The 12,886-nt window shown below is 43.1% G+C and overlaps 1 protein-coding gene across 2 annotated transcripts; it reads left to right on the top strand.

Moving 5' to 3' along the window:
- The first annotated feature begins 5,369 nt into the window (after window positions 1–5,369).
- On the top strand, window positions 5,370–11,872 carry LOC120050548. Of its 2 annotated transcripts, none has more exons than XM_038997136.1 (5): window positions 5,370–5,680; window positions 6,245–6,340; window positions 6,443–6,741; window positions 7,003–7,229; window positions 10,978–11,872. In XM_038997136.1, the coding sequence occupies exons 1-5, from the start codon at window positions 5,614–5,616 to the stop codon at window positions 11,078–11,080; spliced, it is 792 nt and encodes a 263-aa protein (XP_038853064.1). In that variant the 5' UTR covers window positions 5,370–5,613; the 3' UTR covers window positions 11,081–11,872. The 2 variants fall into 2 exon arrangements, with proteins under 2 accessions (XP_038853064.1, XP_038853063.1); XM_038997135.1 differs by having other exon boundaries at window positions 6,245–6,352.
- The last annotated feature ends 1,014 nt before the right edge of the window (window positions 11,873–12,886 follow it).

Below are 12,886 nucleotides of genomic sequence, written 5' to 3'. Positions count from 1 at the left end.
GCTGTTAAGAAGCCTTTTAGACCTAGACTTGGCGCTCCGGTACCGCTTGCCGTGCGGTAGCAAAGAGATCATTCTATGACTAGGGTGGCTGGAGTACTTGGCAATTTTTAAGGCCTTCCTCTGACACCGCCTGGTATAGAGGTCCTGGATGGCAGGAAGCTTGGCCCCAGTGATGTACTGGGCCGTATGCACTACCCTCTGTAGTGCCTTGCGGTCGGAGGCCGAGCAGTTGCCATACCAGGCAGTGATGCAACCAGTCAGGATGCTATCGATGGTGCAGCTGTAGAACTTTTTGAGGATCTGAGGACCCATGCCAAATCTTTTCAGTCTCCCAAGGGGGAATAGGCGTTGTCGTGCCCTCTTCACGACTGTCTTAGTGTGTTTGGACTATGATTGTCCGGACCTCTGGCAGTCTCTATGGGGGTGCCACAGGGTTCAATTCTCGGGCTGACTCTCTTCTCTGTGTACATCAGGGGTGTCAAACTCATTCCACGGAGGGCCTAGTGTCTGCAGGTTTTTGGTTTTTCCTTTCAATAAAGCCCTAGACAACCAGGTGTGGGGAGTTCCTAACTAATTAGTGATGTTAATTCATCAATCAAGTACAAGGGAGGAGCGAAAACCCGCAGACACTCGGCCCCCCGTGGAATGAGTTTGACACCTGTGGTGTACATCAATGATGTCGCTCTTGCTGCTGGTGATTCTCTGATCCACCTCTACACAGACGACACCATTCTGTATACTTCTGGCCTTTCTTTGGACACTGTGTTAACGAACCTCCAGACGAGCTTCAATGCCATACAACTCTCCTTCCGTGGCCTCCAACTGCTCTTAAATGCAAATAAAACTAAATGCATGCTCTTCAACCGATCGCTGCCCGCACCTGCCCGCCCGTCCAGCATCACTACTCTGGACGGTTCTGACTTAGAATATGTGGACAACTACAAATACATAGGTGTCTGGTTAGACTGCAAACTCTCCTTCCAGACTCACATTAATCATCTCCAATCCAAAATTAAATCTAGAATCGGCTTCCTATTTTGAAACAAAGCATCCTTCACTCACGCCGCCTATCTTACCCTAGTAAAACTGACTCTCCTACCGATCATTGACTTCGGAGATGTCATTTACAAAATAGCCTCCAACACTCTACTGAACAAATTGGATGCAGTCTATCACAGTGCCATCCGTTTTGTCACCAAAGCCCCATATACTATCCACCACTGCGACCTGTACGTTCTCGTTGGCTGGCCCTCGCTTCATACTCGTCGCCAAACCCACTGGCTCCAGGTCATCTACAAGTCTTTGCTAGGTAAAGCCCCACCTTATCTCAGCTCACTGGTCACCATAGCGGTAACCAACCGTAGCACGCGCTCCAGCAGGTATATTTCCCTGGTTACCCCCAAAGCCAATTCCTCCTTTGGCTGCCTTTCCTTCCAGTTCTCTGCTGCCAATGACTGTAACGAACTGCAAAAATCACTGAAGCTGGAGACTCATATCTCCCTCACTAACTTTAAGCACCAGCTGTCAGAGCAGCTCACAGATCACTACACCTATACATAGCCCATCTGTAAATAGCCCATCCAACTACCTCATCCCCATACTGTATTTATTTATTTATTTATTTTTGCTCCTTTGCACACCAGTAGCTCTACTTGCACATTCATCTTCCGCACATCTATCACTCCAGTGTTTAATTGCTATATTGTAATTACTTCGCCACTATGGCCTATTTATTGCCTTACCTCCCTTATCTTACCTCATTTGCACACACTGTATATAGACTTTTTCTACTGTATTATTGACTGTATGTTTGTTTATTCCATGTGTAACTCTGTGTTGTTGTATGTGTCGAACTGCTTTGCTTTATATTGGCCAGGTCACAGTTGTAAATGAGAACTTGTTCTCAACTAGCCTACCTGCTTAAATAAAGGTGAAATAAAAAATAATAATAGTTTGTTTGTGATGTGGACACCAAGGAACTTGAAGCTCTCAACCTGCTCCACTACTGCCCCGTTGATGAGAATGGGGGGGTGGGGGGTACTCGGTCCTTCTTTTTCTGTAGTTCACAATCATCTCCTTTGTCTTGATCACGTTGAGGGAGAGGTTGTTATCCTGGCATCGCACTGCCAGGTCTCTGACCTCCTTCCTGTCTCATCGTTGTCGGTGATCAGGCCTACCACTGTTGTGTCGTCGGCAAACTTAATGAAGGTGTTGGATTCGTGCTTGGCCATGCAGTCATGGGTGAATGGGGAGTACAGGAGGGGACTGAGCATACACCCATGAGGGGCCCCTGTGTTGAGGATCAGCGTGGCAGATATACAGTCTCAAATATTTTGTTATCTTTTTTAAGAGAAAAGGGGCTGGCAGGTAGGATTTAGTTCCTCCCTCTCTGGCCCACAGGCCCCTTACAAATAAAGATTGCAGTTTTGAAACTGCAGTAAAAGTGCAGTAACTGCAGTCAACTGTGGTATTTTGGACGCGGTAATTGCAGAATAAATTCAGTGTCCCCTGCAAAATTACTGTAGTATAAAAACATTGTTGTTTTGGACCCAGTATTTGCTGCATACTGCCGTTATACTGCACTCTAATTAAGCAATAAGGCATGGGGGGGGTGTGGTATATGGCCAATATACCACGGCTAAGTGCTGTTCTTTTGCACGACGCGACGTGGAGTGCCTAGACACAGCCCTTAGCCGTGGTATATTGCAGAGGTGGGACCAAGTCATTATTTTACAAGTCACAAGTATGTCTCAAGTCTTAGCACTCAAGTCCCAAGTCAAGTCCCAAGTCAAGACCGACAAGTCTCAAGTCCTAAACTTTGAGTTTCGAGTCCTAAACAAGTTATAATGTGCTCTTCACCAAATGTAAAACCATTTCATATTTTTAACAAGAGTAATAGTTAGTATATGACATTTACACAAATCTTGAATGCTTTAAAAATATACAGTGGGGAGAACAAGTATTTGATACACTGCCGATTTTGCAGGTTTTCCTACTTACAAAGCATGTAGAGGTCTGTAATTTTTATCATAGGTACACACAACTGTGAGAGACGGAATCTAAAACAAAAATCCAGAAAATCACATTGTATGATTTTTAAGTAATTCATTTGCATTTTATTGCATGACATAAGTATTTGATCACCTACCAACCAGTAAGAATTCCGGCTCTCACAGACCTGTTAGGTTTTCTTTAAGAAGCCCTTCTGTTCTCCACTCATTACCTGTATTAACTGCACCTGTTTGAACTCGTTACCTGTATAAAAGACACCTGTCCACACACTGTATATTTATTACTTTCCAAATATACTTTATATTTCCATGGAAATACATGTGTAGTCATGAGAAAGACCCCCCTCCCCCCGTAGTGATCGACTATCGAGGATCGCTATGGGGCGCAGTCAGGTGATGTAGGCTTGTACACAATCGCCCAACCTTAACACACACACACACACACACACACACACAAACACACACACCCTCTCTGTGTGTGGTTACAGTAGGCTAACGTATGTCAATGGTTTTAGGAACAGCAGTAACATCAGGCAGGCTTTAGGCTACTAACTGCCTGGCCAGTTTAGCTCAATCTTGGGTGCAATGATCACGTTCCCGCACTGACTGACTGTGTGGAGGCTCATTGATTTAACGTTACGTTAGCCTACATGCTACACTAACAAAGTTATATATAGCTGTGGGCTATATTAGCCACAACTTACCGTTCTTTGTGCAGCTTCAAATGTTGAACAAAGTTGGAAATTGTTGCCTCCGTCTGTAATTTTCTTCCCGTATGTTTTGCAAGTTACAATCTGTTTTTTTAATTTTTTTATTATTATTATTTTTAAATTTTATCCCATTTTCTCCCCAATTTTCGTGGTATCCAATCGCTAGTAATTACTATCTTGTCTCATCGCTACAACTCCCGTACGGGCTCGGGAGAGACGAAGGTCGAAAGCCATGCGTCCTCCGAAGCACAACCCAACCAAGCCGCACTGCTTCTTAACACAGCGCGCCTCCAACCCGGAAGCCAGCCGCACCAATGTGTCGGAGGAAACACCGTGTACCTGGCCCCCTTGGTTAGCGCGCACTGCGCCCGGCCCGCCACAGGAGTCGCTGGAGCGCGATGAGACAAGGATATCCCTACCGGCCAAACCCTCCCTAACCCGGACGACGCTATGCCAATTGTGCGTCGCCCCACGGACCTCCCGGTCGCGGCCGGCTGCGACAGAGCCTGGGCGCGAACCCAGAGACTCTGGTGGCGCAGTTAGCACTGCGATGCAGTGCCCTAGACCACTGCGCCACCCGGGAGGCCCGACAATCCGTTTTTTGATGACTACAGCGTAGTCTTTATATCCGAAAATAATAATTTTGGGTATCATCTTTCCAAGGGCTCCGTCTGAATTCACCCCCGTTCCTCTGCACTGCCACGCTCAACTTTTTCTCAGCTGGCACAATTTGATTGGCTGTTGTCTGATTCAAACTGTAATCCGTTAAATGAAGAGTTGATGCGCTGCACACCTTTTTAATAGCATCATTTTTATATATTTGGGCTTGGGGAGGGTATCAAGTCAGGTCGAGTCAAAAGGCTCAAGTCCAAGATAAGTCACGAGTCATTGGTGTTAAAGTCAAAGTCGAGTTGCAAGTCATCATATTGGACTCGAGTCCAAGTCATGTGACTCGAGTCCACACCTCTGGTATATTGGCGTATATCACTAACCCCCGAGGTGCCTTATTGCTATTATAAACTGGATACCAACTTAATTAGAGCAGTAGAAATACATGTTTTTTCATAACCGTGTTATACGGTCTGATATACCACTGCTGTCAGCCAATCAGCAGTCAGGGCTCGAACCACCCAGTTTATACTGCACTCTTACTGCAATCTTTTTTCGTAAGAGGCCAGTACAGTAGGTGGCGGTAATGCTTCATAACGTTGGATGCCAACCTCCGATAAACCCCACAGAAGAAGATTTTTTAAATTCATAGCAATGACTATTACCGTAATACATTTGTTGTCATTTGTTTGCTACTTGGCAGCTGCATGTTATTAAAAGAAAGTGAATCAATGGTCGCCCACAACAGAACTGGTCAAATGTTTGCAAGGTCTATGTCTTTTTGCTATAAAGTAGCTAGCTAACTATCCCCCAGCCAAAAATGTCAGGTGTGTCAGACTTCAACCACTTCACAAATGGTTAGGTAAGTTCTATTTCACAACAGTACATCTGTCGGCCTACTGTATTTTAGCAGTTATTTTGGGGGATATTTTAACACAGCGCAATTCAAGATCCCATTCTCCAATAAAAATGCACGCGCCTGTTTCGACATTTGACCAATCAGGTTGATGGGTAAAGAAACCACGCCCGCGCGCTAAGTTCTTGCGGCAGTATATTGTCATACATTCGCGGGAGAAGAGCTTTGCAAAGTTTTGTCAGCAACTATTTAATTTTATGGAATTTATTTGAGGTACTTGGCAGGCGGTAGCTGCGTGTTATTAGTACAACCTTTACAGTTTGTTGGCTGCACACTACTAGACAGCTTCCTAACTAGCTAGACAGCTAACAACATAACTGGCAAACTTTTTGCAAGAGGTCTGTCGTTTTGATCCAAAGCCTCTAATATGGCAATCATGTGTCACTCAAGACGTGCCCTGATGGAAATCACAGCTCCACAGCCGAAAATTGCAGGTACGTCTGACTTCAACATCTTCATAAAGTAGGTAATGTTAGCTGGCTAGCCAGCTAAATTTCCCTCCACTGCAGCATCATAACAGCTGTCCTTGGTAAACTAAGCGCGCGCAAGGAACAAATGTGGCTAAGTAACGGCTACCTTATTTTCTAAATATGTTAAATCATAACAATAAAGTCAGCCTGTAAGATCCAATAAAACAGAGTCTGAACAAACAAATTGTGTCAATTTGCTAATAATGGAAATAAGTCAATTGTAACTTGTGTGGGCAACTAGCTAGTTAGCCAGCTTTGAGTTAGCAATTGCATTGACACAACATGGTGCCTATTGTTAGCCTTTGCTAACAACTTTACCTAGTTTTAACTAGCTAACGAGCTGGTTTTGGACATTTAGCTAAGTAATAAAGATTGTGGGTGAGCTGTTTGTAGCTATTAATTCAGCAAAACATTGCATCTGCCTTGCTATCTAGTACAACTAGAAGAATATTGTAACTGGGTAAACTATGATCCTGTAACGTTAGTAGTCACAAATGCACTCTAAAGTTATGCCAAATGTTTTTGCAGCTCGAATGAGAAGGTCCTACCTGGAGGTTCTAAGTTCACGCATAGCTCCATTCTCAACCACCTCTAGAGGCAGAAACCTGACCAGCAACTCAAAACGTGGGCATTCATGTTAGTACGCAAATTAAATGGATCATGTCATTCAGTTTCTAGTCTTATATTAGTTGGCCTGTGACCAATACAGTGGTGTATGTTTTGCAGTGGACCCAGCCATATACAGAACAGGGAGTAGTCGGAGTGAGGCCCAAAGTGAGAGAATGGAAGACAACCAGACACCCCTGTCCAACCAGCAGCTTGTGCAGCTCATAAGATCTTTCATCCTAGTAGAACAGGGGCAGAGGCAGGAGCCCAGAGCCCTCACTACAGACCTGAAGCTGTTACAGGAGGACTTGCACCTTAAGAAGACCAATGTCTACAGATCTATACCCTACTCACGCCTGGGGTCCAACAGAGATGCACACTGTTACAGAAAGGCATATCCACACCTAGTGGTGTTTAAAGTGAGTATCAACATTTTTGTTTAATGCTTTTTATGTTGCCCTTATGTGAATGTAACTCAGGTAATTGACCTGAAGTTGAATCTCCTTGCTGTAAATAATATATGTCTTTTAAGATTTACACTCTAAATTTATTCAAGCTGATTGTGTGTGGCTTAAGTGCTTCTAAGATGGTTTAATAGCTAGACATTCTGGGTTGTCATGGTGATTGGTACTACGCTGCATCACCTGCTATTTGAACGAACCTTGTCTTTTTCCTCCCAGGTTTCCTGCCAGGAGTGGGGTCAACTGCTGCTGCAGAACGAGGAGTGGGAGTCTGCTCTGGAGCACGCCCTAGTGGCGTGGAGGTACACCAGCGAGCTGCCACAGTGGGACACCAGCAGCCACAACTTAGTGAGGGAACAGTGTTACAGCATGCTGGCAGCACACTGCATCACAGCTCTACAGCACTACTGCCCAGACCCCAGCAAAGCCATAGAGCTGCACAGGAGGTAAGAGTCCTCCTTTCTTTGAAACCTTTTCACAGGTCATGCTTGAATTGTTAACACTGTATTGGGTTTAAACTGTGTTTCCGTTGACTGAGAATTGGCAGCGTTTGGATGGTAAAAATGCATAAAACCAGATAAATAAAAACACTTTGAAAAATAAATATGCTCTATAAAATCACTTTGGCTATGCATGGAGGTTGGTTCTGGTTGTTTAAAAAAAAAAATCGTATCTCTCTAGTCTGTCAACTCTGCCTGTTAGTCTTGACCTCTTGCTATAGCAAACTTGCAACACTGTATTACCTGATACTGGCTCACAAAGTGAGTCTGACAGACGAGGCTCAACGCTCCACAGTGCGACCATTTTACTAGCATATGCCCCGAAATATTCTGCTGTGCGGCCTGGAATTCTAATTTAGGAGCACCAGTGTGCCTAGAAACATTATGGATTATAGCTTTATTACCTCATGTGTAAATAAGTTGTGTAAAAACACACATACCAGACAAATGGATTATGGTCATTGTAGTTAAGTACCACGTTTTCTGCGCTGAACTATGTAGAACATTGGCCTGTTGGAAATTACAACCTCCTACTACATCGCGCAGCCTGTGCTTGATCTGATTTTTCTCTAGAGAAACTGCACATTGGCATCACTGTCTGGCAAATTGAAATATGTTTGGACATTTGACCGGCACAACTTTTTCCTAATGGAAACACCAGGAGTAAAAGACACCTACAGTGGCAAGAAAAAGTATGTGAACCCTTTGGAAATACCTGGATTTCGGCATAAATTGGTCATAAAACTTGATCTTCATCTCAGTCACAACAATAGACAAACACTCTGCTTAGAATAATCACACACACAATTATGTTTTCATGTCTGTATTGAACACACTGTGTAAACATTCATAGTGCAGGGTGGGAAAAGTATGTGAAACCTTGAATTTAATAACTGGTTGACCCTTTGGCAGCAATAACCTCAACCAAATGTTTTCTGTAGTTGCGGATCAGACCTGCACAATGGTCAGGAGGAATTTTGGACCATTCCTCTTTACAAAACTGTTTCAGTTCAGCAATATTCTTGGGATGTGTGGTGTGAACTGCTCTCTTGAGGTCATGCTCCACATCTCAATCGGGTTGAGGTGAGGACTCTGACTGGGCCACTCCAGAAGGTGTATTTTCTTCTGTTGGAGCCATTCTGTTGTTGATTTACTTCTGTGTTTTGGGTCATTGTCCTGTTGCATCACCCAACTTCTGAGCTTCAATTGGTGGACAGATAGCCTAACATTCTCCTGCAAAATGTCTTCGATAATAGCAAGCTGTCCAGTCCCTGAGGCAGCTAGGCAGCCCCAAACCATGGCGCTCCCTCCACCATACTTTACAGTTGGGATGAGGTTTTGATGTTGATGTGCTGTGCCTTTTTTTTTTCTCCACACATAGTGTTGTGTGTTCCTTCCAAACAACTCAACTGTAGTTTCATCTGTCCACAGAATATTTTGCCCGTAGCGCTGTGGAACATCCAGGTGCACTTTTGCAAACTTCAGACGTGCAGCAATGTTTTTTTTGGACAGCGGTGGCTTCTTCTGTGGTGTCCTCCCGTGAACACCATTCTTGTTTTACGTATTGTAGACTCATCAACAGATGAGATATTAGCATGTTCCAGAGATTTCTGTAAGTCTTTAGCTGATTCTTCTTAATATGGCTGCAATCCCGTCACCGGGATGATATGACAACAGCCAGTGACAGTGCAGGGCGCCAAATTTATAAAAAATAAAAAAATCTCATAATTAAAATTCCTCAGACATTCGTGTGTCTTATATCATTTTAAAGGTAATCTTGTTGTTAATCCCACCAAAGTGTCCGATTTTCAAATAGGCTTTTCAGTGAAAGCACTGCAAACGATTGTCAGGTCACCACAATAAGCACAGCCATTTTTCCAGCGAAAGATAGCTTTCACAAAAACCAGAAATAGAGAAAATTAATCACTAACCTTTGATTATCTTCATCAGATGACACTCATAGGACTTCATGTTACACAATACATGCATGTTTTGTTTGATAAAGTTCATTTTTATATAAAAAAATCTGAGTTTACATTGGCGCGTTAGATTCACTAGTTGCAAAAACATCAAGTGATTTTGCATAGCCACATCGTTTCAACAGAAATACTCATCATAAATGTAGATGATAATACAAGTTATACACATGGAATTATAGATATACCTCTCCTTAATGCAACCGCTGTGTCAGATTTCAAAACTTTACGGAAAAATAAACCATGCAATAATCTGAGACGGAGCTCAGAACAATAGCCAAATTAGCCGCCATGTTGGACTGAACAGAAACCAGAAAATACATGATAAATTACCTTTTGATGAACTTCACCAGAATGCAGTCCTAGGAATCCCAGGTCCACAATAAATGCTTGATTTGTTCGATAATGTCCGTTATTTATGTCCAATTAGCTACTTTCGAATTGTTTAACAAATGCGCTAACCAAAGTCTCAAAGTGCGTCCACTATAACGTGACGAAATTTCCAAAAGTTCCGTTACAGTCAGTAGAAACATGTCAAACGATGTACTGAATCAATCTTTAGAATGTTGTTAACATACATCTTGAATAACGTTCCAACCAGAGAATTACATCGACTTCAATTGACCGATGGAACGGAGCTCACTCTCACGTGAACGCGTCAGTTCAATGCGTGGGCACCTCATGGAAGTGATTACTCATTCCTGTCTCCTTCGGTCCCCCTTCACATTAGAGTCATCAGACTAAGTTCTGTTGACATCTAGGGGAAGCCGTAGGAAGTGAAAACCCATCCATATCTCTGTATTTTCAAATATGGCACCCCCAGAAAAAATCCAAACAGGAAGTGGAACTTCTCAGGTTTTTGCCTGCCATATGAGTTCTGTTATACTCAGACATAATTCAAACAGTTTTAGAAACTTCAGAGTGTTTCCTATCCAATACTAATAATACTATGCATATATTAGCAACTATGACATAGGAGCAGGCTGTTTACTCTGGGCACCTCTGTGCACCTTTTATCCAAGCTACTCAATACTGCCCCTTCAGCCATAAGAAGTTAATCTCATTGAGCATTCTGCGCTGTGCTCTTGCAGTCATAATTGCAGGATGGCCACTCCTAGGGAGAGTAGCAACAGTGCTCCACTTTCTTTATTGATAGACAATTTGTGTTCTCGTGGACCGATGAACATCAAGGCTTTTAGAGATACTTTTGTAACCCTTTCCAGCTTTATGCAAGTCAACAATCCTTAATCTTAGGTCTTCTGATATCTTAGGTCTTCTGATATCTCTTGTTTGAGGCATGGTTCACATCAGGCAATGATTCTTGTGAATAGCAAACTCAAATTGTGTGTGTTTTTATAGGGCAAGGCAGCTCTAACCAACATCTCCAATCATCTCATTGATCGGACTCTAGGTTAGCCAACTCCTGACAACAATTTGCTTTTGGAGAAGTCATTAGCCTAGGGATTCACATACTTTTTCTAACCTACACTGTGAATGTTTAAATGATGTATTCAATATAGACAATAAATACAATGTGTGTATTAGTTTAAGCACACTGTCTATTGTTGTGACTTAGATGAAGATCAAATTTGATGACCAATTTATGCAGAAATCCAGGTAATTCCAAAGGGTTCATATACTTTGTCTTGCCAACTGTGAAGAGAAATCAGTGGGAATACTGCTCCTTTCAACTCTTCTTTTCTATACCTTTCCTTCAGGTTTAAAATGGCACAGCTGCACAGTCAGTTGATCTCTCCTTGTATTCAGGAGCTGGAGAGAAGCCTCGGCGAAGCACAGGTTTGTTCCATGAACACCCGCTGAAATGGCCAACACTAAGATCAGCTGACAACAATCAGCACGGCTTCCAAGTTTATGGGGTTGCACTATTGAACAGCGTGTATCAGTGGTTGCCATTCAACTATGTTTGGTATCCTTGCCTTGTGTTGCGCTATTCCCCCTTGCCTTGTGTTGCGCTATTCCCCCTTGCCGTGTGTTGCGCTATTCCCCCTTGCCGTGTGTTGCGCTATTCCCCCTTGCCGTGTGTTGCGCTATTCCCCCTTGCCGTGTGTTGCGCTATTCCCCCTTGCCGTGTGTTGCGCTATTCCCCCTTGCCGTGTGTTGCGCTATTCCCCCTTGCCGTGTGTTGCGCTATTCCCCCTTGCTTTGCCTACAGTATTCCCCCTTGCTTTGCCTACAGTATTCCCTCAGAGTAAAACAAGAGAAAGTATTGAATTTTGGTAAGCTGTTTTTTTAAATATGAATTTAAGCTTTTTGTATTTAAGTTTTGTAAAATGTGTTTATTGCCATTGAACTGTTGAATGTTATCATAAGGAAATTATGAAATGGCCTTTAAAATGTGAAATGCTCTCATACGGAAATTATGAACTGTCCTTTTCACCAAGATGTTTTATATGTGGGGGATGTTTTTGTGGATGTGTTGAAAAATGCTACGATACATGAAACAGCTGCCTTATTTCAACTTGGCCGAATGCTACCTGCTTTGTAAATATTTGTCTAAAGTAACTGTTTTGCACTTATTTTCTTCATCCTGGAAACTTGACATTTTGATAAAATAGAATCTAATTTAATAAAATTCTACTTAGTTTTTCAACATTCTGTTGTGAATTTCTGGTTTTGTCTCCTCTAAAACACATGTCACTGATTTACTGTTTTGAGACATTGGCGACCTGCTTTGTCACTGAATTAATTAGCTGGTTCTCCCCTTGCATTTTGTCTCATTCAGAGGACAGAAGTTCAGTGCAAGCATGTGAGGAGAATGACATTTTCTTGTTTTGACTGTCTGTGACTGACTTGTCTGTGACGGCTACATCTCATCAACATTAGCGATACTTCCTTGCAATAGAAGTGGGACAGCGACATGAATATAACTGACATGATTCCTCAGTCTGCACGTCACTGGGACATTATGTTCTAATTAGCTTCATATATTTCCATCCGAATGTTCTTCAATGTTTTCTGCTGAGCACTGCGGTAGTTGGTTGCCCTTTACTCAGTGACGGTGTCTGATTTCCCTGTTCCACCACTGTGGGGAGCCCATGTTACATGATTTATCCTGAGCACCAACCTCTATAAACCCAGCACAGTACACTGGCATTCAGAAATACCCAATGGTTCATGCTGAACGAATGAGGAGAATGAAATCTAGCCTTGCCCGCTAATTCGTTTACACTATTACATGAAAAGCTTCATCACCAGATGTGTGGCAGTACATCCAGTTCTAGCAGTAACTTTCATTGCTTTTTGGAAGCGCAATCTGAAGGAAGATGACTCTATCCCGCAGCAGATGAAGCCTTGTGTTCACACTCTCAAACACTGTGATTAGCGTGCCTTGCAGGAAACAGGAGGGTGTTGCCATCTCTGCAGTGTGTTATCGGTGTCCTTGGCAACTGCTCAATTATCAGAATGCTCTCGTTTCCTCAGCGTCCATAATAGTGTCTGAAAATGTTCCTGGCTCTCCTAAGTCCTTGTTTCCTCCAAGCTCTGGGGAGGAGCAGGAGCGCAGCCTCATTTGCTTTGAGAAGTATATTGAGGTAAGAATGGCGGAAGCAAGGATTTGATGGCTTGTGTTTTCAGACAACCCAAGTACTCTGCAGCATTGCTGCTATT

The sequence above is a fragment of the Salvelinus namaycush genome, chromosome 7, assembly GCF_016432855.1.
Source record: "Salvelinus namaycush isolate Seneca chromosome 7, SaNama_1.0, whole genome shotgun sequence".
NCBI lineage: Eukaryota > Metazoa > Chordata > Actinopteri > Salmoniformes > Salmonidae > Salvelinus > Salvelinus namaycush.
The sequence above is the reverse complement of the archived record's forward strand: the minus strand, read 5'-3'. Positions and strand labels throughout refer to the sequence as shown.

What these genes read in the sequence shown, in the direction of transcription:
- LOC120050548 (XM_038997135.1), top strand. Translation starts at nt 5,614, where the DNA reads ATGGCAATCATGTGTCACTCAAGACGTGCCCTGATGGAAATCACAGCT. An exon ending in TCCACAGCCGAAAATTGCAG is followed by an intron (nt 5,681 to 6,244) that starts GTACGTCTGACT and finishes ATGTTTTTGCAG; the next exon opens with CTCGAATGAGAAGGTCCTAC. An exon ending in GCCATAGAGCTGCACAGGAG is followed by an intron (nt 7,230 to 10,977) that starts GTAAGAGTCCTC and finishes CCTTTCCTTCAG; the next exon opens with GTTTAAAATGGCACAGCTGC.